The sequence below is a fragment of the Drosophila virilis genome, chromosome 4 (genome assembly GCF_030788295.1).
Source record: "Drosophila virilis strain 15010-1051.87 chromosome 4, Dvir_AGI_RSII-ME, whole genome shotgun sequence".
Lineage (NCBI taxonomy): Eukaryota > Metazoa > Arthropoda > Insecta > Diptera > Drosophilidae > Drosophila > Drosophila virilis.
The window spans coordinates 21,453,553-21,479,489 of NC_091546.1; the positions used below are offsets into that span (position 1 = coordinate 21,453,553).

A 25,937-nucleotide genomic window follows, 5' to 3' on the forward strand; every position below is an offset into this window, starting at 1 on the left:
CTTGCGGCATTGTCAAGCAGCTCGCGTGGTCTATAGTCCGACCGTAATCAACACCGGATGCTGCGTGCCAGGGAAATTAAAGCCAGCACTACGTGTGCCTGCACATTGTGTGGGCCGATAATATCATGCCCACGTTTGGCTTTTAAGCCTTTTGTTCTTGACTGGCATCTAAACGTTCGTAAATCCTGACATCAATCAGCCGTGCAAAAGGGTATCCAATGCAGTGTAATTAGCTGAGGAAAAAATTTTGACACTACGCCAGGTGCATTTTAGCCACAATTTTGTGCAGCTGCCATATTTATCCTCATTTGTGTGTCCCCTACGCCCGCTCAGCTTTACGCGCTTTTTAGATCTGTACCGGCACCAAGGGGATTTGCGGCATTTAAGTAGTTTTTAGCCATTACAGTTGGTTACATTTTTTTTGCTGGCTCTGACATTTAAGTAATGGCTTAAAATGTTTCAGTTCATCTGGCTGCTTAAATAATGTGGCATAAAAGCTTTTTGCCATGAAGCTCAAAAGTATGCAATGCTTTCTTTTGCTGACACTGCGCAAAAGTTAATGAAATAAATTGTGGAAAATACTTTGTAAAATATTCGAAAAAATTCTGCAGTTTTTATGCCAAAGCGACTTACGAAGTATCAGAATGACGCGCAAAGTGCAATCGACGAATTGCGTTTGGAATATACTTTGTATGAAGGGAAAATAAATGTTTTGAAGGAAAACATTTTACGAGAAAAACTTATTTTTATTTTAACGTTTACGAATGAGGCACAGAGCAGAATCGAAGAAAATTGAATAGTTCGAGGTTGTAATGCGGTTGTAGCGTTCAAATATACTTTGTATATCAATTGAGTATGATATATAAGCAAAATTGTTTATTTGCAGTTTATAATTTAAGAATAACTTCCAAACAGAAATATTGTTAATCAATTGCTCTCGAAAGAAAAAACGAGATAAAAAGAGCACAATGTGCCGAGAGAGGAAGAGAAATATATTTGTACACAAGAAATGGTTAGATGAGTGCTTTTTGATATTATAATAACAACCTTAAACAGATATTCTAGTTAAATTTAAGATACTCGAACACAAATATTTAAGCCCGAAACCCTAGCACACAGCCCACAGAATTGCTATTGAGCTACTTCTACAGCTCAACATGCAAACATACACTCGTAAATTTCCTGTTGTGTATGTGTAGAATGTTTATTTGTGATTGTAAATTTAAACTAGGCTGACATGCAACTAAGCTGAGCTTACAACAAAACTTAAAGTAACTAAGAATAACCTAATGAATCGACAAATGGTTCGATTTGATTTGAGTTCTGTTGTCAATTCAAATTAAACCGATTGTTTGTAGTAAATAGTTGTTGTTTGTTTGACGCAAATGTATAAAGACGTACGATTATTTGGCGGCACACATATACATGTAGATTTTGGATTGGGTATAACAATTTCTTAGTTAACAGCTATACATAATGTACATATATGGATATTATTTGTGTGGTTATTGATGGGTTAGTTATAATTGACAATCCACTAAAATTTGAAGTATGAAAATATTTATATAGACACAGTGAAACACAGCAAGAACGTACAATAGCACACGTATATCAACAATGATAACAATTGATTACTTGGTTAATAGGTAAACACACTCACACACACACACACACACACACACACACACTCATACACATACATACACACACAAGCATACACTCTCACATTAATAGCAATACGCCGATGCAATGAGTTGAATGAAAATGATATGGAATTGTAATTATTGTGTGGGCATTTCACTTGCATTTAGTCAATAATCAGAAAGGCAGAAAAACGCGAAAAAAACACACACATCAAGTACTTGTGGTTGCAGTTATTCCCTGCAAATTAAGGGAAAAAGGCAGCTTGAAAGTAAACTCCCTTAAACTTTTTTATGCATATGTTTAATTTTTTTATAGGAAAAAACAATATTCAATTTGTTGCAAATTTTCTATATTATGATGTTAATTAAGTATCATTTTAATTAATTATCTAATGAGTATTGATATGCATATTGCAAGAAGACATCTTAGAAGCCATCGGAGCCAATTGCAGGATATGTGATAGTCGAGCACACTTGACTGCTGCTTGTCACGATGAGCATATGATACATGTTGTTGCATGTGGGCAGGGCGTAATTAGCGTATTTTTTTCAACTATATCAACTAGACACACAGATACATACATACAGTAGACACATACATACACATAGATATAAAATACAGTTAGTTATAGCTGGGCTTTTAATAGTAGTAGGGCATGTTTGTATGTTTGGCACATGGACTAAGTGAAAGCAAATGGAAATAAAGTTTTGCGCAAAAATTTGTACTTATTGTTGAGTGATTGATACGTGAATTAGGCAAAAGTTTGTCTGCATTTGGAGCGTGATTCGAATATCAGCATTTAGCGTATAATTCATTGATGAGCTGTACCATAGAAATAAAAAAGTTGGGCACGAAAGAAATAAGCGAAAAAGCAGAATCTGCTAACTATTTGGCACGAAAGAGTCTAAGTTTGTGCAGGAGAATAATTGAGCACGTTTTTACTCAGTTTTTCGATTTGCAGTTTGCAAGTTTTTAGCCTTGAAAAAAGATGTTAGAGTAAGTCTTAGAATAGCGTATTTTATTAAGATAGAAATTGTTCTCTAATATATTTTATGGGAAGAGGCATAACATAGATTTCAGCTTATTATATTTCATTTAAATATAACTTCAAAGAAGTAAAAGTTCAATTTCAAGTTTGATTACCGGTTGTGAATCTGGGAGAACAATTTTAATTTGCAACTGGAACTTAGACCTTGTAAAAATTATCGTCGGGTTGAATTCTCGACAGATATAGCTCACCTTAGCATCGGCTAGCCGAGCAGCTGGTTTTTAGCTATGACTCCTTTTGTTAATGTAAGACTTCTTTTTGAGATGTTTCAAGATTGAAAAGTGCCATGTTTCACTCTCGTTTCGAGCAGCTTAAAAATGAAAATGATTTTAAGGAGCTGCGTTTAATTTAACTCTAACTAAAGCGTTTACCGACTTAAATATGTATGAGAGTAGTTTAAGTATTTTTTATATAATTTGGTTATTTTAAGTGTATGTATTTTTTTAAATATGTTATCTAAAGTGTGTTGTTGTATGTGGTTTGGTGTGTGGGATGTGGGTTAGCGTTTAACAAAATGGTTGGATATGTATTTATTAGAAGTGCCAACAAAGTCCAAGTTTTGTTTGGGCACTTGATTTTTTAGTTGGTATGGAGGGATTTTAGGTTTTTGGTACTTTTTTTTTTCATTGGTATTATTTATATATGCGTTTTTATTTAGTTTGTTTAGTACGAGGGATTTGATTTCTCATGCACAATACTTGAAAATCTATTTTGCCTTTGAGTTTGTGTTTTTTGCAAGCTACAACAAATACGAGTATAACAAAAAACATTTTATTGTCTTGTTTCCTCTTTTCTTTGCTTTATTTATTGTTTATTTTTTAGGATTTGGCCAAATAAATTCAAGTACTGAACGTCTAACCAGATATATTACACCAGCATATTGTTGAACAATTTCTTATGTTGGTTATTGTCTATTACTTTTTTTTCCATTTCGAAACTAAGTACTGAGAGATAACAATATACTACGTATGCATAAGCTACATATGGAACAGATCACATGAGATTAAATGCGGATCTGTTGAGGTATGAGAATTAGGAATTTTCGATTGTTTCGAACAAACTACTTGCATAATATTCTGGTTAAACAATGTGTTTAAAGTTCATGGAGTTTAGTCTGAGTTTTATTTAGTTTCTCACTTTTTTCGATTAGAGTTTTTTTTTATTGTTATTGTTTATTAATATTTAGATGTTACAGATTATATATGTACGTTCGGTTAGCATTACGAATCCAATTACAATGTGAGGCCCACATCAACGGCAAGCTGACAATGTACAGTCCCACTAGAACACCACTGCGTGTAAACTACTCTTATTTGAAGTAAACATTTTCATGTTTTGGTTTAAAAATGTATAGATTTTTTTTTTTTTTAATTTAAGTCGTTTGTTCAACATAAACATTAAAAGCAAATCAAAATTTTTGGTTAACATTGAAACACAAATACATATAACTAAAACAAAAACATAGTCGATTATGTTTAGGTTTCGGCTTTGCGTTTTATAATAGGTACACACACAAACAATAGCGAGTGGATTATGATACGTTTATAATAGGTCAGGAATACATATTATATATAATATATAAATCTATTTTTTATAAAGCAAGTTTGCGCTTTGGCAAACAAAAATTAAAAATAAACGAGAACAAATGTTCAGCTATAATTAAAAAAAAAAGACGAACGCACAGCATTAAATATTGGACGATTTCTTTTGCAGGAGCAATGGAAATTTATTTCAGTTTTGATATATCGTTTTCAACATTTTGTTTATGCAGAAAAATGCTATTTTTCATCGATTCAAAAAATAATACAGTTTGCAATTTGTTTACGACGAACGAAGTGCAGCTTAATTTAAATTTAAATTGCAGTTTTAAGAACTGGCAAGCATTGTAACCGTATTTTAAAGACCAAAGACAAATATATGCATTTGTAATTTAATTCTCATTTAATTATAAAATAGAAATGCCAACGTTTTTAGGTGCAATTGGTCACACTGTTTTAAATATGTTTTATCTCCACTTGTAATATAATTACTCTTTTTTTTTTTTGTTTTTGCTGATATTTATGAAAATGATTATAATATTTCGAAATTCCATCGCTCCTTTTGGGAAAAACCAACATAATAAAAAATTCTCAAGGAGTCTATTGCTTACATAATCTTTAGTCTATCAAAAAAATAAGCCAAAAACAAACATTCCGTTTTAACAACTAATGTGCACAAACCAGCTACAAGAATATTTAATGGTTATTATATAACTTAAATCAGGAAACTGTAACGCTAGAACCAAAATATTCAATCGACTATCATAAGATTTATAGTTTATAATCTTCATCTGGCATAGTTATTGTGGCTATAAAATCGTTATATACACTTACCATTGAGTCTTTAATATGGTAAAATATATATGTGCTTGGTTAAGGCTTGGTATTTTATATTTAATACCTTAAGAACAGTCGAAAAGTTTCACTGCTTTCACAGTTTAATCACTAAGTAGCGCAATGTCAAAAGTTTTGATTTCTTGTCGTTTATTGGTTTATTGGGCGTTATTGCATTAGCTAGTTGTGAGCATTGACCCATGTGCATGGGCCACAAACTGGACACTTGGGGGCACTTACCTATTGTACATGAGCACATCGGGTTTCCACAGTTTATTGGGCGTAATTCGCAAATCCTTGACGCCGCCATATTCCGTTTCGTTCCAGCGCAAATTATAATCGTTCCATTCCTATATTGTATATATATAACAAATTTTAGTAATGGTAAAATAATTGTTGTTAGTTATAGACTATTAAAAAGAACAGAAGGGTAAATTATATAGCGACGTGATGTGATAAGAAAGTGAGACAAGAGACACACAGAAACTAAGTATAGGCTCTATAGAACATATAAACAAATGAAACTAAGTAATGCTGAGCACATGCACAAACAAACGGGCACATAATATACAACAGTGCTATGTTATAGCTATGTTAAATCACTGTAAAGGTCTATGGTAAGCTGTTTCGTTGTTATTAAACACATACTTAACATTTACAACAACATGACAGCAAAATTGAAGCTAAGTTCTTGCAGATGGCCACACAAGACGCACAACTACATACACAAGCGCACACACACACGTACGCACACACACTTGACAAGTTTTATCAACATTTTGTTTGCTGTTTTTATACCCTTGCAAAGTGTACTATAACTAAGTAAAGACAAGGAGAGAACATCATAAATTAATCGTGCTAAAAGAGCTTAGTACTTCTGTCCGATTGTCTCTTTGAAAACAGGATAATCTATTGATTATGATCCGTTAACGGCGAATTGAAGAATGTAAATATGTCGAAGATCGGATTGCTGTGATAATATGCTACAAGGGGTTTTGTAGTTTTATGAATTTAGAAATTTACTTATGTAGGGTATATAAACTTTGGTGCTATAGAGTCCCCTTTTGTTGCTATTGTCATGTGAACGCGGCTGCTTGATCCTGCAACATTCCGTTCACGACTGTTCTGACTTGTGTCGCACTATCTTTTGCCCCAGGACGAGCACTGGCAGGAGCACGAGGCATTTGGCACAGGACTAGGCTCAGTGGCAGTGCTTTGTGTCATTTTGCGGTCGACTGTTTGTTGTTGTTTTTGTTGTTGCTTGTTGCTCTGTTGCTGCCACATGCACATATACATACACGCATTTCGCAACTTTGCGCTTTGTGGCCTCGCCTACAAGTGGTTCTTGTCATAAAAGCGGCAAAGTTTTTCCTCTAGTTTTCCTCTTGGTTATTACACTTCTGCTGCTGCTGCTGCTGATGTTCTTGTTGTTCTTGTTGTTGGTGTTGTTGCTGTGCTTTATAATTTACACACACCCACATACATTTGTGGCATTTTTAGAGCAAGCAATTGTCTTGCTGCCTCTTTGCAACAAATCCCTTTTTAAATCACACAAAACAAGAAAAAAAAAAACAAAAACAAATAAAAAAATTTAATTACATGCCATGACATTGCATTAAATTATATATGGTAGATATATGCTCGCATATATACTATTCGGATGCGTCTGCTTGGCTTTAAAAACTTTTTACTTTAGTGCTGTTATTGTGTGCGGTTTTATGACAGCTGTAAAAACAGATGACGGTACACACTAACCGCACAGATATATAACCAATTTTTCCGACAACTCCCTCGGATACCCAAACTCTGTAGCAAATTGAACCACGCATTACGCAATTTTGTGGCATAGGCGAGTGAGATTTTCATGCTCTTCACAATGGCAATTAGTTTTTGGATAATTATATTACACTTCAAAATTTCTATTGTTGGTTATGTTACGGCAACACGGATTTTGTATAGAATTTAGAACTAATCTAAAACAGATATATAGTTTAGGTAATAATAAATTTTTTCACACGTATTTTCATTTTCATAACCCAACAGAGTTTCATTTCGTTTGTGCTGCTTTTCACGCAATCTTATAATCTGATACCATATATAACTTTTATTTTCAAATTGCACTCATTTGTTTGACGAAGTTCAATTTATTGCTTAATATCTTTAATGTTTCAGTTTCAGTTGTTTCACATAATTTTTTGGTGTCAGCTTTTTGAAAGCCCTCTTTTTGCTGCTCAATGCCACAAATTCGGAAATCAATTTGTGTTGCAATTCCATTCGTTTTCTATTAAGTCCCCCCTTCGTGGTCTTAGCTTAGTTGTGGTTTAAAAGGAATGACAATTTATGATGTCCCATTTGTACTTGACTGTGGCAGTGCTCGAAATTTGTAGGGCCCGAATGTCGCCTAAATTTACGCATGTCGCTGCACCACTCCCCGCTCGCCACCTGTCCATTAAAACGAGTGGAAAGGCACTTTATAACGATTCGTTTGAGTCATGTAGATTTGCAGGGTGGCCTTTCATTGTGAAAACATTTAAATTACAAAATTGCTGGAAATTGACAAACATTTTCAGGACATTTCAAACTGTCAGTTAATAAATGACACATAAGCCATCAATCAAATTGCCAATTGTGGAATACTTCGAATCCAAAATGACAACAAAACGTTGCATGAATCACATTTTGGGAGGTTCTTTTTTTTATGTTGCCCCTGGACAATACCGAAAATTACAAATTACAGGCCGCACATCGTACAACACATATGTTGCGGATCTTGGCTTAATCATGGAGATAAGTGGGGCGCGGAGTGAAGGGCTGGTTTCAATGTGTTAAATAAATAATTTAATTAATTTCACAAATTGACAGAAATTGACGAGCGTTTCCACAAGCCCTATGCCGGATATAAGCATGAGGATTTTATAAAAAAAAAATCATGTAACATTTACCCATTGCGTTTCCGTTCAATAATTCGCAATATATCATATTTTATAGCACGCACATACACACACACACACACACACACTCGTGTCACATGCGTAGTATAAAAAAAAAATAAAACTATGTTTAAGACATGCGATACCTAGTTAAATTTTGTGGGCTTATAGCACATTGTAATTTTGTACAATTTTGTATTTCCTTTTCTCATGCAAATTTGTTGTTTTGTTCATTTGTTGTTGTTGCTGTTTAGAGTTTTTGTTTGTTTGCTCCGTACATTGTTTATGTGTTTGGTTTTTAGTTGCTCTTAATAATAAATGCCAAAAGAAAATTTGTTAAAAACTATAAATTAATATTATATTTGGCAGCAGCTAAACCTAAAAACTTAAAGTTTATAATATATTTTTGAAAAGCATTTAAAGCTACTTAAAAATGTATTCGAAAACTAAATAGTAGAAGAATAAAATAGGAAATCAAACTGCATTATGCTTTAGCTAGTTAAAGAGTTTAAAATATGTTCTTTTTTTGTTTTTGTTTTTTTTTTTTTTGTGTAATAATGTAGATATATTTAATAAAGCGCATTGATTTAAAAATGTATATATTTAATTTCAATTGTATTTAGGGCATGAGGTTTAAATAATTTATCACACACTTACTAAGCCACGCAATCAAGCTAAAAAGTTGGCTCAGTTTGAAATGTTACTATAGAGAGTTAATGGAAAATAGTTGAAGCTTTACAAAAAGTTGGGGGGGTAGAAGAGAGTTGGATTTTCGAATATACAAAAATTGAAAGTTTCCGGAACGCAAGGTTCCTAATAGTTAAACTGGTTATAGAAGAAGTTCAAGAAGTTCGGGCTTATAAACATTGAGTGCTATTCGTACAACTCTTAGCATAGGGTATGGCCGTGTGTGTGTATAAATTATAAGCAGGCAAAAAAAACATTTCATTAGCTATGCCTAGCAGCCCGACTAACTACGGAACTATAGATGATCCCTTAAATTAATATACAGATTTGTGGCATATATTTAAACAGCTGCTCAGCATAGCTAATGAAAGGTTTATTTGTACTATTTATGATATGGTATTTAAAGCATATGAATTATTTAACGTAATGCTATATTTAAGTTTTTTATGTTTAAACCATTTTTGAGTTTAAGTTGAAACTTACCAACGAAAGCCAAAGATTCGTTATAAGTAGTTGGTTTTTCTCGTCCTACAAACGCGTTTTTATAAAATTTGTTTACATCAACGTAAAATAGAAATTAATAAAACACAAAAAATCAATGAAGTATACAAAAGGAGAGAAAATATAAGTTAATCAAAGGCAAAAGTTAAAAAGAGCAGAGCATGATAATAGAAAGTTTTTATATATATTTGTTTTATGAGTTTATAAGAGATATTTTCTTTTTTTTTTGTCTTTTTTCTTTTATTATTATTTGTATTTATGGTTTTTGTAAGACTTTGTTTTGTTTTTGATCCTTTTTTAATAAGCCTTTGCTTACGATTTGGCTTCAATGTGCTTGGCCTATGCATTTTTGGAGGCTATGTGCAGCTAAAGTTATGTTAGGTGTTGCGCAATTTTAGGTTAAGTTTCAGTTATGAATCGAATTTCATGTGTTTTTCTATTGAAATTGAATAAAAGCTCATGTAATTAGCTTGTCGCAGGCACAAAGACCTAATCAAATAGCACAAAATGTATAGAAAAGCTATCAAAACTTTGTTAGCTCGCACAAAGCTGCCTTGGCCTTGGTCCTGCAACAAAACTCAATGCTCAATTTTAAGCTGCTGGTTGGCACAGGCCGATTTCTTTTGTGTCCATTGTGCCAATTTGCTTAGCATTTTATCGGATGTGGGCATGTCAGTGCAATAAAAAACTTTGAACTAGCCATTGTAGGTATCAAAACCCATTTATCTTTATACAAATTTTAATTAAAGATATTTCATGCTGGTCTATTGTCACTCAAACGTAGACAGGCAGTCTGTCAAATGTATGTATATTGTGAAATTTAATATGTCGTTCAAGCTGGTTGCGGCAATTGTCGTTTGTAATGTACATATGTAGATATATGAAGTTCCAACCCCTGCCATTTCCCTTACCCGAATCACTGCCATTTTCATTTGACTGGCATCTGCATATGAAAGCCAGGCGCTGAGGTGACTTCTGTCATTAATAACTTGCCAGTTTAAACAACAACAGAAAAAATGAAAACAAAAATGGAAAATCGTTGTGGCCAACAGCAACAACATCTACATTTTGGCCCAGTTAGTGCCTGACAGCAGCTGCAGTAACGACTTGAGCCATTAAAAGATACAAGGAGTAGGTAGAGAGATAGAGGGAAGCCAACCTGACAGCCGTTTGGTTCAGGATATTTCGGCGCTGCTTCTGTAATGATATGCAGGGTGGGATCCGGGTACGGGGAGCTTCACTCAGTTTTGGGCCACTTAACGTTTTTGGTAAGCCAATATGCGCAGCACTTCCTCTCGACATAAAATGCCATAACGTCTATATATGCACGCGCCTGTGATATGTGTTATGTGATATTTGGTGTTGACACCTTATAAAAATGGCGGTTTTGTGCAAATTTCATGTTTATGACAGGCAGTTTGCTAAGCGCACTTCCGCAAAGGGGCCGCTGGGGCTACATGAACAGTTCGAGGCTGGTCGAGGTGATGGCACGTCTTGAAGCGAATTGCAAGTGTCGGCGATGCCAACATCGACGCATACTAATGATATTTTTTTTTTGGCAGGAGGGTTAACTTTTCGGCTTACCTAAAGAGAGGGCATTTGCATTGCCACAGACATTATGCATCGCTTTACTATATGTTGGTACGAGTCCTCAACGCCCGCACTAACCTATGACCCTAAAGCCTTAACTTTGAAAATTAGCAAACTACATTGCTGAATTGGTAAAATAGGCTTACCATTGCTGTTAATATGATCTACTTCCTTAAAGTAGGGTATTCAATTTGGGGCACATCTTGACAGCTTTTCTCTTTTTCTTATAACAATTTACTAAAGTTGAGGCATCATTTGCAACGAATGACATTTGCATTAAATGCTCGCACTTTGTAGCTGGTACGCTTAGTCATATCTATATACATATACTCCATATATGTATATATATAGTACATACGATTATGTACCTTATGTAAGGCATATGGAAAGTTGTCGCAGAGTTTCATATGCCACTTCGCTGTTCGAGTAGGGGACTCGTTGAGCACGTTGTCATTGCATGCATAAGCTTATAGATTTACTTTGCATTAACGTGCCAAATTGTTTTTAAATGAGTTTCTAATGAGCCAACAATTGCTGTTGCTGTTGTTGTAGTCAGAATCTAGATCCAACCGGAACATATATACCCACCGACTTTTATGATAAATGTTCACAGCACAACTCGCTTGTAAATGGGGTATACTACACATGCCACATATGTCTGGTTGTACCGAGCTCAAGGACAAAGTTTGTTAGCCTTGCCAGCTGTGACCCCTTAACCCTACAACCGCTCCCCCTACCTCGTCGCTGTTGTAAATGCCACGACAAATAAGTGTGTGATAAGTGCGAACAGTTTGGTTGTGCGCCAAATTGTTGCATGTTGGGGCAACAGTAATAAAATTGGAATTAAGCTAAGAGCTTCATGTAATGAGCTGTAGAAGTGAAAAATCTCAATAATTTTTAATACTCAATATTCAGCACAAATGTATTGGGGTCGAATGGAGAAGCCGGAAAATATGGTATGGTAGCCCAGTTTTTAAAGAAATAAGCTTCATACGAAATTTGAATATTGTGGGTTGGGAAACTTTAACGAAAGAAAAACCTCAATGAATTATAAAAAGGGGAATTCAATAGACTTTCAATTTTCTACTAGATTAAGGTTATACTATTTATGCCTAAAAAAAATAAAATTGTAATCAAAGTTGATCAAATTCTGGCTTTTCTTGCCCTTTGTTTTTTTCTGCTGCCCTCAGAATGTGACATCAGCTACAAGCTAACTAGCTGCTATTAGCAGCTTAAGCACCTTCGAAAGCATGTTGCACTTCAGGATTCCTATATTGTTCCTCATGCTCAAAAAAGCACTCTAGACATTTCCTTTTGACACATTTCTATGGCCAGTCATTTGGTGGGCTTTGTGTGGCTGCAGCCAGGAAAGTCATTAAGGGCGGGTGCAGGAGAGGGAGCGTGGTAACACAGGGGTACAGGGCTGCTGGTGTTAGCCGAAAAATGCTAATGACTTTATTTCTTAAACTTTGATGTTGCCTGCGCCCGGGCCAGGGGCTGGGCCTCGGCCACACAATGTGCATTTTAATGGCGTGCCAAGGAGGTGGCCTCTGACACTTCAGAGTTCAAGACCGCCTCACGTACGCCTCGAAACGTACGGCTGGTAATTTTGCCAATGACACTTTACCATGTGCTGGTGTCTGGTTGCATTGCCACAGCTGACTGACGGACAGACTGACATGCCGGGGCCATCGATGCTTAAAGCACCATCATCATCATTATCATCAACAACAACACGAAAAACTAAAATGAAACAAATAAAAAATTTAAAATCAAGAAAAAACCTTGTCAGCCACTGAGCACGTTGCAACATCATGGACACTTGTTATGCTTGCTTCCTATGGCTTCCTTTTTTTTTTAGTGTTTTAAATTTAACATATGTAGCCGCAGGGGGGTATTCAGGGTCCACTCTGTATGAGAGGAATTTGGTAAAAAGTCAAACAAACAAGCCCATGAATCAGTTTTAAACATTTTAGCAAATGTAGAATTAATTTAATCCAAGTTCAAAATGCCATCAAGAAAGTCGTTTATATTTATAGAGCCTAAAGATGAGATAATTAAATGTAATGAGACTACCTTATATAAGGGCATTTACGTAGTCGTCGTTCTTTGCTGTGGGTGAAAATTGAGATGCGCATATCTCATGTGTATGTGTGGAAATACCAGCTCATCAGCATGTATGTAAGCTATTAATTATTAGTAAACTAATTAGCGTAATTGACAACGTGGCCGGGCAAAAGTTGAAAATGTCACGGCTAAAATTCATAAAGCTGCAGTTAGGTTGAATAATTAATGCGGTTTGCAAATCAACAAAACGCTGCGATTTTCTATCAATGAATCAATCGCAAAGTAGTGCATAAATCAAATGCACGTTTATCAAAATGCAAATACCTTGAAATGTAATAAATAAATTAATTACAGAGCTTTAATTAACATTACTTGCCGCACATTAAAGCCGAATCATTTTCTTTGTTGTTTGTTTTGTTAAATATATAGCTATTCGTTTCTTTTTAAGTTTCATTTAGATTTGTGTATACATTTATGTTTAGATACAAAAAGAACACCTAGGTTAGTTATTTAGTTAAATTTAGTTTGGGTTTTAAACAACATGCATGCCGTCTTTTGTTGTTGTTGTTGTTTCCTTTTTATTTAAATATATATATATATTTTGTTGCTTTTATTCAGTTGTTTGGAAACGATTTATGACATGTACCCAGCAATAATTTAAGTTGATCAAACATAATCTGTAATAGATACTCGCATATGTATTAGTACATGATAAGTAAAAAAAAAAAACGCACACACACACACACATACACACATACCGAAAAGTGGGCAGGTTGCAGTTCAAAACACAAAAATGAGCAAATACTCTAAAATTCAAGTGATAAATTAACACGAGTCGCACAATTATATTAATGTTAATTAAATTTTAATTAAAAGTGTATTAATGCTTGCTTTAATTTGTCTCTAATGCACTTAAGACAAGTTGTTTGTTGTCTGACTTGAAGCACATGCCAGAATTTATGTTTAATCCTTTAATTATCCTTTTGTACATTATTTGTGCAATCAACTGCTGTTCTAGGAGCTCATTTAATGAGGATTTAAACACACAACCAAATGATCTTCTGTGGAATATTTTGACAAATCTGCTTTTGAGTAAATAATTCCCTATTATTTTGTGCAAGATGTTTTTGATAGCTTTGTAGCTGAACTTTTCAATAGTAGCTTTAAAATGCTTTTAATCCATGAATCTGCACAATTTAATTACTAATTGTTTAAGATTTAATAGTGGCTATTTTGCTACTATAGGATAACATTTAGAATTTAAATGAAACTTTTTTATTTAGATTTAAATTGTGAAGTGAAATTTCCGCTTTTGATATTGATTTAATTATAATCAAACAGGAATAATGGATATGGGCACATTTTAAAATTAATATGCAATATAATAATTATTAATCTTTTTTTTCATAGTCCAATAATATTTTTATCATTTCTGGCACAAGCTCTGACAACATTTTAAGGGCATTGCGTTGCACAGTTTTAATCCAAGTTGTCATTTAATTAAATTCGATTTTAATGTGTTTATTTAATTTGTATGACAAAACATGGAACACAACAAAAAAAAAAGTAGAGAACAAAGGTAAACAATGTTGGATAGGAAAAAACATTTATTTAACTGAAACAAAGTTTAGACACATATATAAATTCATATTTTTAAAAACCACACAAAGACAACGACAATAACGCCTAGACACGCTGCTAAAAAAATTGTTTAATAATAAATGTTTTAGTTTTTCCATTTGGTTTTTGGTTTTGTTATTTTTTTTTTGTTGGTGCACTATGCAACAATGATGCAGGTTTCATTTTTAAACATGTTTTTAGTTTTTTTTTTTTCATATTTTGTTGTTTTTGTGTTTGTTCTGTTGCGTTGTTGTTTTCCCAACAATTAGCTGTATTTTAGTTTTAGATACAAAACATCAAAAAAGCATTTTACAAATTGAAAATTATTGGTTTCAGTCATAAATCTCGCAGAAAAAATGCGCTATTAATTTTATTGAAAAGGGGTTTTTGATCAATCGCACCAGCTTCAGGTGTGCCACAAACGAAGCGTAAAAATTGTTGCTGTGCATAAATTTTTATTTATGTTCCTGTTTTATACCCTGTATACGAGCAAACAGTGAGCTGGAAGTGAACTAGCCAAAGTTTAGATTTGCAAACTTGAAACTTCTTGATTGACATAAAATAACTTCAGCTAAAAATCATAAAAATAGTTATAGCAGCTCTGCTTAATTTTTCCCAACTTCCATTTGTCATCTTTAATTTCAAGTCTAGGTTTCTTTATAATAGGAACTTTTCATAACTATCCCAACTTGATGAAGATTGAAGTTATTCAAGACTTAAAAGGAAAGAGCTTCAGCTACAGGGTATTTGCTGGTAGACTAACGCTCTTCAACTTGTTTGTGTTGATTTATTTGTTTGTGCTTATGGCTGGAGTGCTCTATGGCAATTTATGCCAATTTAGCAAGAGCCCTCGACCATATGCCAAGGCAGTTATAACGAGCTGGGGCCCAAGTTCGAGTTAAATGAAAATCTATAAATCAAATATTTTTAAGGCTGAGTATTCAGAACAAATTGAGGACTAACAGGATGTTTACAATAGTTGATCTATACTAATGTCTGGTAGCACAAATATTGCTTTCAAATTTATTTGTTTATTTAGTTTTATTTCGTTTAAGTGTGTAGTTTTTTGTTTGTTTTTAACAATTGCTTTTAATTAAAGTGACTGCCATTTGCAGTTTTGCAGCTTTGCACTAACAACAATATATGTATGTATATATATATATATATAAATATATAATTTAACGGTGTATCACAGCAAATAAATTTCAATTGACTTTTAATATAATAATTGTATATTTTTTCACACACATATCGAGACAACACATATTTGATAAAGACGCTTCCGAAATCAATAAATAAAAGAGGTTTATTTCAAAGAAATGCTTGTGTTTACTGTTAGCTAAAAAGTTAGTCGCACTTTGTTTCAAAATTTTAAGCAAATCAAAAAGAAATAAAAAGCAGAACCAAAAATAAAACCCTAGCAGTTGATAAGAAAGACAGACAAACAGGTGCTAGACAAATTTGACGGCTGGTACATGTCACTTACCAAATTTAACCACGCATTTGTGGTCAGAATCTGATTCTTTTCGTCCTATAAAAAACGCAAGAACTCGTAAATTTAACTGTTAATGAGTGTTGTTTTTTTTTTTTTTTTGTGTTTTATTTTTGTTTAGAGAGAGTTTTTGCCAAACTTAAAACCGTCGCGACGGGCACATCAAAATGTTATAATTCGTTTTATGACAGTGTTATCAAGTATTTAATGTACCAAAATGCTATCATTTATAAAAATGAAACTAAATATAAAACGTGTGTGATTTAAAATTAATTTAACAAAATTAATCGTTTTATTTTTATTTGAGCAACTGAAAACACATTTACTTAGGGTAAAATATCAGCTTGAAGTAAAACTCCATATTATATAAGAGTTCACAAATGATTTATATAAATCAATCTTAAATGAAAAGCTTGAAATGAAAATTCCTTTTCATAAATTGTTAAATTTATTTTAAATTCTCTTTAAATTTGTTTTATATTCTCTTTCTATATTTAAGTTTAAATAAAAATGTATTATTATTTATTTAAAGAATTAAAATCCCTTTTCACTTCTTGACAAATTATATTATAAATATTCGGCCAAGACTAACTATAAAATGTGTTCAAAGAATAAAAATCCTTTTTTATATTACGAAAAAATACTGACATCTAGATTATGTTAACTTGAATAACTTCATGTTTTAATACTTTCATTATCTTTTAACTTTATGTAGCCTCGTCATTTTTGTATCTTTTTTGAGATCTGCGCTTTCAATTAAATATATTGCTCTATGCTGCCGATCAATAAAATATTTATAGACACTTTAAAGCATTTCACTCGTTAGCTCAACTGTATGTTGTCCTTGAGAAAATCAAAATGCATATGTGTTATGCCATGTCAAAAACAAAAATTGGAAAAATACAATTTAAACTATTTGTAGCTATTTGTGGTTTGTAAAAAAAAGAACATTTAAAGAAAAGGTACTGAACGACGGGTACATGTCACTTACCAAGGCTAACCACAACTGCCTGTGGTCAGCAACTGATTTTTTTCTTGTTTTCAAACCTAAATTTGCTTTTTCTAGACATTGTTGTACTCTAGACCGTCGCGACGGCTACACATAAAAAAAAACTCCGCATAGCCTTGGAAAGTCATTCCATTAATTTGATTATATAATTATTTTAGTTGATTATTGATGCAGTTGCAGCTGCTTGAGAATTTTGACTGGTGGTCGTCGCTTCTCTATCCCTATTAATAACAAACTTACCACATCGATGATTTGCTGCAGCGTCAGTCCAAATTTAACCTCCAGGGGCTCCGATTCGTTGGCAACGGGTCGCTCCAGTGTGTTGTACGTGGACAGCAGGTGATTGAGTAAGCGCTTCTCGTGTGGTCCCTGACAGCTTTCTGCAAAGGCAGACGAAAAATACGTTGTGTGCCAATTAGTGGGGGCTTCAAAAACTCAATTCTGATTTATGTTTATGGCACATTCAACAAATTTAGCTAATAAACGACTTTCACACACGTACGTATATACTGACAGCTCATTAGGAAGCAATTAAAAATCTTTCAGCAAATCGAATTTTGGCAGCCACTTAATTTCGCTAAATGGTTGCCCGTGTCGCTGACAACCAGTAAAAACGTGGCGTATGCGCAATAACAGAGGTGTGCACATCAATCATTGTTGAATCTGAACTTGAGATTTTACAATTGGGCGACATTTAGGAATAATATCTGTTTTTCTTTTTTCTTCAACCATATACGTTTTACTTATACTGTCTACGTATTTGGCTTTTGCGCTTCTTTTCTCTTAAATGTTTCTTTTATTGTGTCTTTAACACGCTCTTAAGTTTATTTCTCTCTTTTTTGTCGCTCCCCTTTCCTTTCATAGGACTATTGTGTTATCTTTTTGCAAGTTTCTTTGTGTTCAATTTTTCTTCATTTAACTTCTCTTTAATAAAGTTTATTGGCTTTCATTTTTACTTTGTTTTTGGTTGTCTTGATAAAGCTCTGTCATCCTCCCTGTTTCCCTTTTTTTCACTCTCCCCTTGCCACATAGCATTGTCATTTTCATCAATCGCAATCAAGAGACCTACTCTTTGTTTCTCTAATTTGTTTGATATTTCTGATAATTCTCTCTTAAATCTTTTTTATTAATTTGTTGCCCATTAATGCATTTTGTGTTGAAAAAGCTTAAACCTCAAACAATTAAATTATTGCTATATTAATATACGCATATCAGAAATCTTTAAATCCCTCTAATTGCGCTGAATGTCAAAGGAAATTAAAAAAATTGCGCATTCGCCGCATGTGCGGCAGTTCTTTTGCGCATTGCCGCTGCAGTTGCAAGCAATTGGTCCATAAAAATACAGAACGCATCACAATAGTAATTAACAATTTACTGAGAAACACAAACATTCACACGGTCAGACCCACCCACACTGTTTCGGGCACACATACAACAACCACTGACACACATGCACACCCACACAGAAGAACCACATCAACTTTTGTACGGGGACAACCCGTCGAGCGCTTGGGTTTGTCAGCAAAATGTTGTATTTTGTTGTTGTTTCTTTTAATTTTTTTTCACATAGTCCCTGCCATTTGCAGCAAGGTTAAAAAACTCATAAATTTTTGAACAACAAAAGAAGAGCGGAATAGGGGAAGGGGGGCAACTGAGAGCTTTCGTACTCGTAAAACCACTCAGAATAAAAGGTGCAAAAATGGGAAATCACAGCGCAAAATGTCAAAAAGCGTAACAAAACAGAGCAAAAGAAAACGAAAACGAAATACGATGGAGAGGGCAAAACACCAAAAGAAGTTAAATAGTTTTAAATCATGCAAGAGGGCGACCCAAGAGACACACACACAGGTACAAACACAATGATTGCGGGAGTATGTATGTGTGAACACAAATGTCAACTGCAATGCGAGGACAACTGCAGAGCTTGTAGAAGTTCTACAACTGTCTCTCAAGGCCAAAGAACAGAGTGTAACTGGGTCAAGCTGCACAACACAAATAAGTCGAGTTAAATGGAATATATAAACGCTTTACATCTAAGACTCTAGCTCCCAACCGGCTGACAGGCTGATGATTAACACGGAGCCCAAAACGTAAAAGCTAGGATACTCCACTTTTTAAAAGTAGTCACAAAATTTGAAAGCGGGAAACATCGAAAAATTAAAGGATTTTGAAAAACTAACTTGAAACGTATTTCACACTTTTCCGAATATTCACTCACTTAGCTAAAAAATAATTGTATATCTGAATAGCACATTCGTCCGATCGGCTTCGAATTTATTGTCTACAATAAAAATTAAAATGAATGTTAAGAAAATACCGTGTCCAAACAAAACCGAGTAATATTTTATATTATATATTATTAGTGCCACTTGCAACTGTGATGCTGGCGTATCCTTTGCATATTGAAATGCGGCTCATGTAATAAACAGAGAATCCGTTTACAGTCACCTTGACAAGTATACGTACATGGCTGGTGGTCAGTGTCCAAGTGGTTTGCTGAGCCATGTCAAATTCATGGACTGCATAATTTATAGTTAATGCCAACATGAATTCGATTGCACTGGCTGACAGCTAACTAATGCATTTATGAATGAGCTGCTGCCTTGTTGGCCACCTCGGTGTGTGCCCCGGTGGCTGGCACAGTTTGTTCAGGCCTGGTCAATATTTACACTCTAGACGCAGCGGAGCAAGCAACCTGCCCTTTTGTTATACCTCTTTTTATGTGCCTTTTCCCCATTTCACTTGACAACTTTGCCGTGCTCTGATGCGGCCTGTGGCCTGTCATTTCGCCTAATTGCGTGTAAATAGTTTTCGCAATTGAGTTGTCAATTTTGCCCGACCTGTGTTTCGACTAGATAAACGTGAGGCTATCCCAGTTTCTACTCACCACACCTCGTAAATTTTCCAACTTTCTTCTTTTTTTTTTGTTGCACAGCTCAAATATTTGTCCTGGCTGTTTTACGGGCTGTTATAAAACACCGTGCACTACCTTTTAAGTGGAAAAGGCAAGAGCCAATCGAGCTACACCTGGGAGTGCGCTACTTAATGATGTTTTATGGCTGCCATTGCGGCCTGAGGCTAAAGACCGCCTTTCGAAACAGTTGAGTGATCAAAAAGATAGTTAAATGTATTTTATAGCTACTATAATAAAGGGGACTTGTTAGAAAAATTATTGAAACTCTAAGCCTTACGCAAAATAATTGCTCTTTAATTTTTTGAACAGGTTCATATTTTATTTTTTACAAATGAAATTAGGGAATTTTATAATCGTTTGAAGTAATAAAGATACCCATTTTACCCATTTTTAATGGGTTAAGGGTATAAAAATATATTTGAGAGCTTAGCAAAACCAAAATGACGAACATTTTGTTATGCTTCGCTATCTTGTAGATCACTGCAATAGATTACATAAAATTGAATTTTTCTTAGCTGTAGATTGACAAAAATCGCAAAGGGCTTAAGCCCAATCTACAAGCATCGCTTTCGTAGCATTTAGCTTTTCACCTTTGATTTCCGATTAACAATGAAAACTACAAAAGTGAGACAAACTATTTTGCTGTGAGAATTGGTTTACGCATTTTCTACCAGCTTTGAAAGAAACTTCAGTTGGCAATTAAATACATGGCTGACGCCCGTCGCTCCGCCCCTTCCTTACCTAACCATCGCGCATGTGTTACAAATGTTGATAATGCACTCGGAGCGAGAGTGAGAGCGCAATTTTTATTATTGCTTGGCTTAATGATATGCAAATACATGCAGACAATGGCAAAGACAACAAACGAGACTCGAAACAGAAACAGAAACAACAATAAGGCTTTGTTAATTGTCGTTAGCCCGTGTTGCTCTTGTTGTTGTTGTTGTTGTTGTTTTGTGTTGCTGTTAACATTTAATTAAACGCCTTTTGCTGCGTAGAGCGCGACATGCGCAACGCTTCGCTTATAGTCCACGCAATTACGCGCCATTTTCACTTTTCTAAACGAATTTTTCACAAATTTCCACTAGAGACTCTCCATCTCGCTCTCTCGCCCATTCTTTTGCAGTGCTCATTGCTGTTTCGTACACTCATATTATTGTTTAATTGCAATTAGCGCGTAGCAGGCAGCTGACAAAATGATTATGACGAGCCCGTGTGTTGTCGACTCATGCATTATGCAAAGGACATGCCACGCCCTTTTACATACTCTCCCACACACACACACCTTGCAATTAAGTTGCAAATGCCTAGCGCCCATTGTCCTTGCTGCTGCTTTGTTGCTATTTCTGCTGCTGTCGAAGCCAAAGCGTGTTGAAAATATCTCCTTGAAGTGTGTTGCCGCCACTTGAGTGCGCCCGGTCTTCAAGCAAGCCCTTCCCCCTCACACTGCTCCTGGTTCTTTAGCAGCTGCTTTGCTGCGCTGCTTGAGTCTAAGTGCTTCCCGCCTTGAGAGTGTGTTAGATTATTTGTATACCCTGTACTCATTAACAATGGATAACATAAAGTACACAATTTTTAAGGACGTGTTTAAAGCAGATTTCATTATAGAAATTTAATAGATCCCATAATAGAAATGAGGAACCAAATTTTAGCTTGTGGATTCCCATCTATCAAATATTTTTTGCATATTTAAACCTAAATGAAAGCTGCATTTATTCTATTATGCATGCTTAGAGGGTATATACTAGTCGCCTACCCTCATCTTAAGCTCACTTACTTGTTTTGTGTGTGTGCCAGGTTTTTTTATTCGCATGCTTAAGTAGTTAGTTTAATAAATTGCATTGCTTAGATGCGCGCGAGGAGAAAGAGTTTGGTTGAGCTCTAAGGGGAGCTTCGCTAATAGTTAGCTTAAAACTTCATAACTTGCAAAACAACATTCAACTGATTTTAGTATTCGTAATTCGAAAATGAAAACGTGCTCTTTTCTGCATAAATAGCTTATACCTTAGGGTGAGTTTTCAGCATGTCGAAAAGTTTGCTGCTCATTTCAGTGAAAACTTGGCGTGAAAATGTTGTTGAAATTGTGATTTAAACTGGGATTTTGCGGATCTAAGAATACAATTTTGAATGGGTTTAAATTATTATGTTAACACTTTCTACCTTGTTGTACCAGAGAACTGTGACATGATAACTTATATAACTTATATTGATTATAATACAATAAAAAAAATGTGCTCTATACTGCTGTCAAGGCTTATCCGAAAATTCACCAAAAATAATGGAAATTCCATTTAGAATTTAGCTGCCTATTTTGTATGTTAATTTCAATATTTTCCATGGCCATCTCAACAACAACTGAAAGCAATCCAATTTTCTATCCCTAGCACTGTCGTTTGCATAATATGCCGCAGTTATACCCGAACTCCATTTCTTAGGTCAGTTCGCGCTTTGCTCTATATCCGATCCGTGACCTTGGGGCTCAAGTGGGGCCCACTTAAGAGCTATAAACAATCAGCGCCCATTTGCCCAAAGTTCATTATGGCCTTAACTACACATATGCATAATATGACGACGACATTTAGTCCCATACCCATTGCCATTTTTCAGCTCTCATTTGGAGCAAAGAGTTTTATGAGTTTTTCAATTTTGTTTTTTTTATTTTTTTTGTTGCCAAAGGAAATTCAAGTAGAGTCCTGCGACCTGCTCATATTAAATGCATATCGTAATGCGAATGTGTAAATTTTGTGTGTTAGCAAGCAGCAAAAAAGGCAGAGTACGCTGTTCTCGTATTTTATACTACAACTTTTGCTTGTAAGGGGTGCGGCCGGTTCGTTGAAGTGGGCGCTTGGGGGCGGTCATGAGTTTGTGTCACGTTCGCGACTTCATTTGAAATTCATGCATAATAAGCAGCCAAGTACACACGCCCACACAGCCAGATACACACACACACACACACACACGCAAGCACACATACACATATACTAGCATGCGTACGTCAACCAAATTCTGTGCAGCATGAGAGCCGCTCTTCGGGTTCGCTTGACTGTTGCCTGCATAAACAAGCACCCAATGCCGGAGCTAATTTTATTAAAAAGCAACGCTAAAGCCAAATAGCAAAGAGCTGGCACGCCCCCACGGTCCAATCCCACCACTGGACCCAGCACACTGTGCACCCAGTTGTGAATCAAAATTAATAAATTCAATGGGCCCCGAATGCAATAAAGATTCACTGATTAATACAAACACAAAATATACATTTCTGCATATAGGCAACGTGCCTGGAAATTGATTTGATAAACTTGAAGAAACCTGTTGCATAAACCAATATCAGTTGCTGATTTTGTCTTTAAACATACTTCAACTTGTTTTGAGTAGTTTTCTATATTTATTCTCATGATTTTAACATTGCACAGTTATTATTTGCATATTTCAAAATTTTATTTTGGTAAAAGTATTTATTTTTTTGCGAATTAACAGCTGAATATCTCTGCGAATACATTGAATATATTCGAAATCAGAATTATTACTTAGTTTTTATTATTTTCGAATTTAGTTTTCTGAGTGATCTCTCACTTTAAAATGAAATATAATTTTGATTATAAATTGCACACGAAATTCTGTCAGCACATTTGCTTAATATTTTATATTGTGCCGGTTAATGATTATTGGTCTAGATCTCTAGTCGATTATAGCGCTAAGAAGCATATTGGTAGCTTTTTTGCACACTGTATGTCCATGTTGACAGTGGGCCCGTGCTGTTGCTGTTTTGTTGTGCAGTGTAGTGTGTAGTGTAGTTGGGCAACTGATGGAGTGGCCTGCTGTTGTCGGCGCACTGGCAGCACATAAAAATGCAGCTCGGGAGCATAAACAAACAGCTTGTGCCTGCCCCAGAGGGGTGAAAGCCGCTTCCCAAACGGCCGCCCCAAACGCTCACGCATCAGACACATACGAACAGTGCAGGGCCTAGGATTGGAGGGTGGCAGGACTAGTAGGACGAGCAGGACTAGGACTAGGGCACTAGGCGAAATTTATGCGGCATGAAGTTAGGCGAAGCGCTAAACACACAGCTGCGACGCAGTGTAGCGCATTCATGAGCTCATTTTTTATGCTTCTCCATTTTAATTAGATACATAAATTTTGGGCCATCGTTTAGGCAAATTATTGTCGCTGCCTAAAAGAATGCACGTTGATGTTTAGCACCGGTATGAGCAGTATGCAGGTTTAGTTTATATATACGCATAAACCGTGAATGAGGGACGAACAAAATATATAAACAAAATAATTAAATATTTCTATGTATTTGATAGGCAAGTGGGAAAATTAAAAATGTTTTGTTGTTGCTCCTTCCCACCTTTATCTAATCTTATATTTCCTGTCTATCATATATTATACCAAGAATTGAATGAAATACAATACTCGATTAATGTTTCCATTTCGCAGTTATTTATGTAACAAAAATCGTGTTTTGATATCCAATTATGTCAAATTTGTTGGGAAATTTCTAGTGTGCCTAAGATGCACATAAAGAAAACACACGTAGTGGTTCGGTTAAATGTTTAATGGAAACTTCAAAGCATGAGTACAAAAATCTGAACAAGTACTCAATTACAGAATGAGTACTGTGCTGATACAATGTTGCCAGATTATAAAGAAGCTTAACAGCTTATTGTCACTATTTTAACACTTCTTCTTAAGCTAATTATAATCAGTTGCAAAATAACAAATTTAATTCAATCCAAGTGTTTTTACAAAGCCTACGTGCTTTTGCTTACTTAAACATTTTGTTAGTATATCTGCAACATTATTATTTGTAGGTACGTATTCTAATGCAATATCATTACATTGTACCTTTTCACGTATAAAATGATACCTTATGTCTATGTGCTTAGTGCGCTTATGATGGACTGGATTTTGCGCAATATGTTGCGCGCTTAGGTTGTCGCCACATATAGTCAACGGCTCTGTATCCTTTGACCATCCCATCTCACTAAGTAGCCTGCGTAGATAAACTGCTTCTTTGGCAGCCATGGACAAAGAAATATATTCTGCTTCAGTGCTGCTCAATGCGACAACGCTTTGCTTTGATGAAGTCCAAGAGAACGCACTGCCTGCCAGGAAAAATGCGTAGCCACTATAGGATCTCCTGTCCAGCCGATCGTTGCCCCAATCTGCATCTGCATAGCCTTTTAGTGGTTTGCCATTTTTACGGTATACTAATTTCATATTCTTTGTACCCGCAAGATATCTTAGAATGTGCTTTGCTGCAGACTGGTGTTCTCCATGAGGATTAGCATTTCTTTGTGATAATTTGTTTACAGCATGCAAAATGTCTGGTCGGCTCAAAACTGCTAAGTATATAAGCGAACCAATTAATGACTGATATTGCGTTATATTTACCTTTACACAAGTATCGTCGTTGCAGTCCACTTGAAAACCTGGGTCAAGAGGTGTGCTTACTGGACGGCAATTGCTCATGCCATACTTGTCCAATAGGCCTTGAATGTGCGTCTTCTGGCACAGCGAAACGGAACCTCGATCGCCGTCGCGTTGGATTTCCATGCCTAGGAAATAGCTAATGGGGCCTCCATCGTGCATTTTAAAATTTGATGCAATCTTCTTCTTAATCACGGCTATGTCTTCTTCGCTGGGACACACTATGATTAAATCGTCGACGTAGACAGCGATGTAGCTGAATTGTTGTTGCTTTTGCTTGACGTATAAGCATGCTTCATTTTTGCATCTTTTAAAATCCATGCCTCTCAATACCTCATCGAGCGTATTGTTCCAAACTCGTCCGGATTGTTTAAGCCCGTAAAGTGCCTTTTCTAGTTTGAGGACTTTATTTGGATGCTGCTTGTCAATAAAATTCGGCGGCTGTTTCATGTACACAGTTTCATTAAGCTTACTATTTAAGTATGCGTTTGAAATGTCGACTTGATGCATATACAGCTCTTTTTCGGCAGCTATTGCGAATAACATGCGAATGGTTTCATATCGAATTACGGGAGAAAACGTTTCCCAGTAATTGACACCAAATTGTTGACCACAACCTTGTGCAACTAG

At 35.2% G+C, this 25,937-nt stretch overlaps 2 protein-coding genes across 2 annotated transcripts in view; one reads left to right on the forward strand and one right to left on the reverse strand.

The window, feature by feature from the left end:
* LOC6628335 (alpha-ketoglutarate-dependent dioxygenase alkB homolog 4) overlaps positions 1–25,937 on the forward strand; it is a 61,424-nt gene that overhangs the window by 31,383 nt on the left and 4,104 nt on the right. The gene's annotated exons all lie outside the window — the stretch shown is intronic.
* nAChRalpha6 (nicotinic acetylcholine receptor alpha6) overlaps positions 1–25,937 on the reverse strand; it is a 112,720-nt gene that overhangs the window by 25,714 nt on the left and 61,069 nt on the right. The window contains exons 3-6 of the mRNA XM_070209015.1: positions 17,201–17,340; positions 15,946–15,990; positions 9,165–9,209; positions 5,305–5,414 (exon numbers count right to left, since the gene is read on the reverse strand). Of these exons, the coding sequence (XP_070065116.1) occupies positions 5,305–5,414; positions 9,165–9,209; positions 15,946–15,990; positions 17,201–17,340 (340 nt within the window). The remainder of the gene's footprint in view (positions 1–5,304; positions 5,415–9,164; positions 9,210–15,945; positions 15,991–17,200; positions 17,341–25,937) is intronic.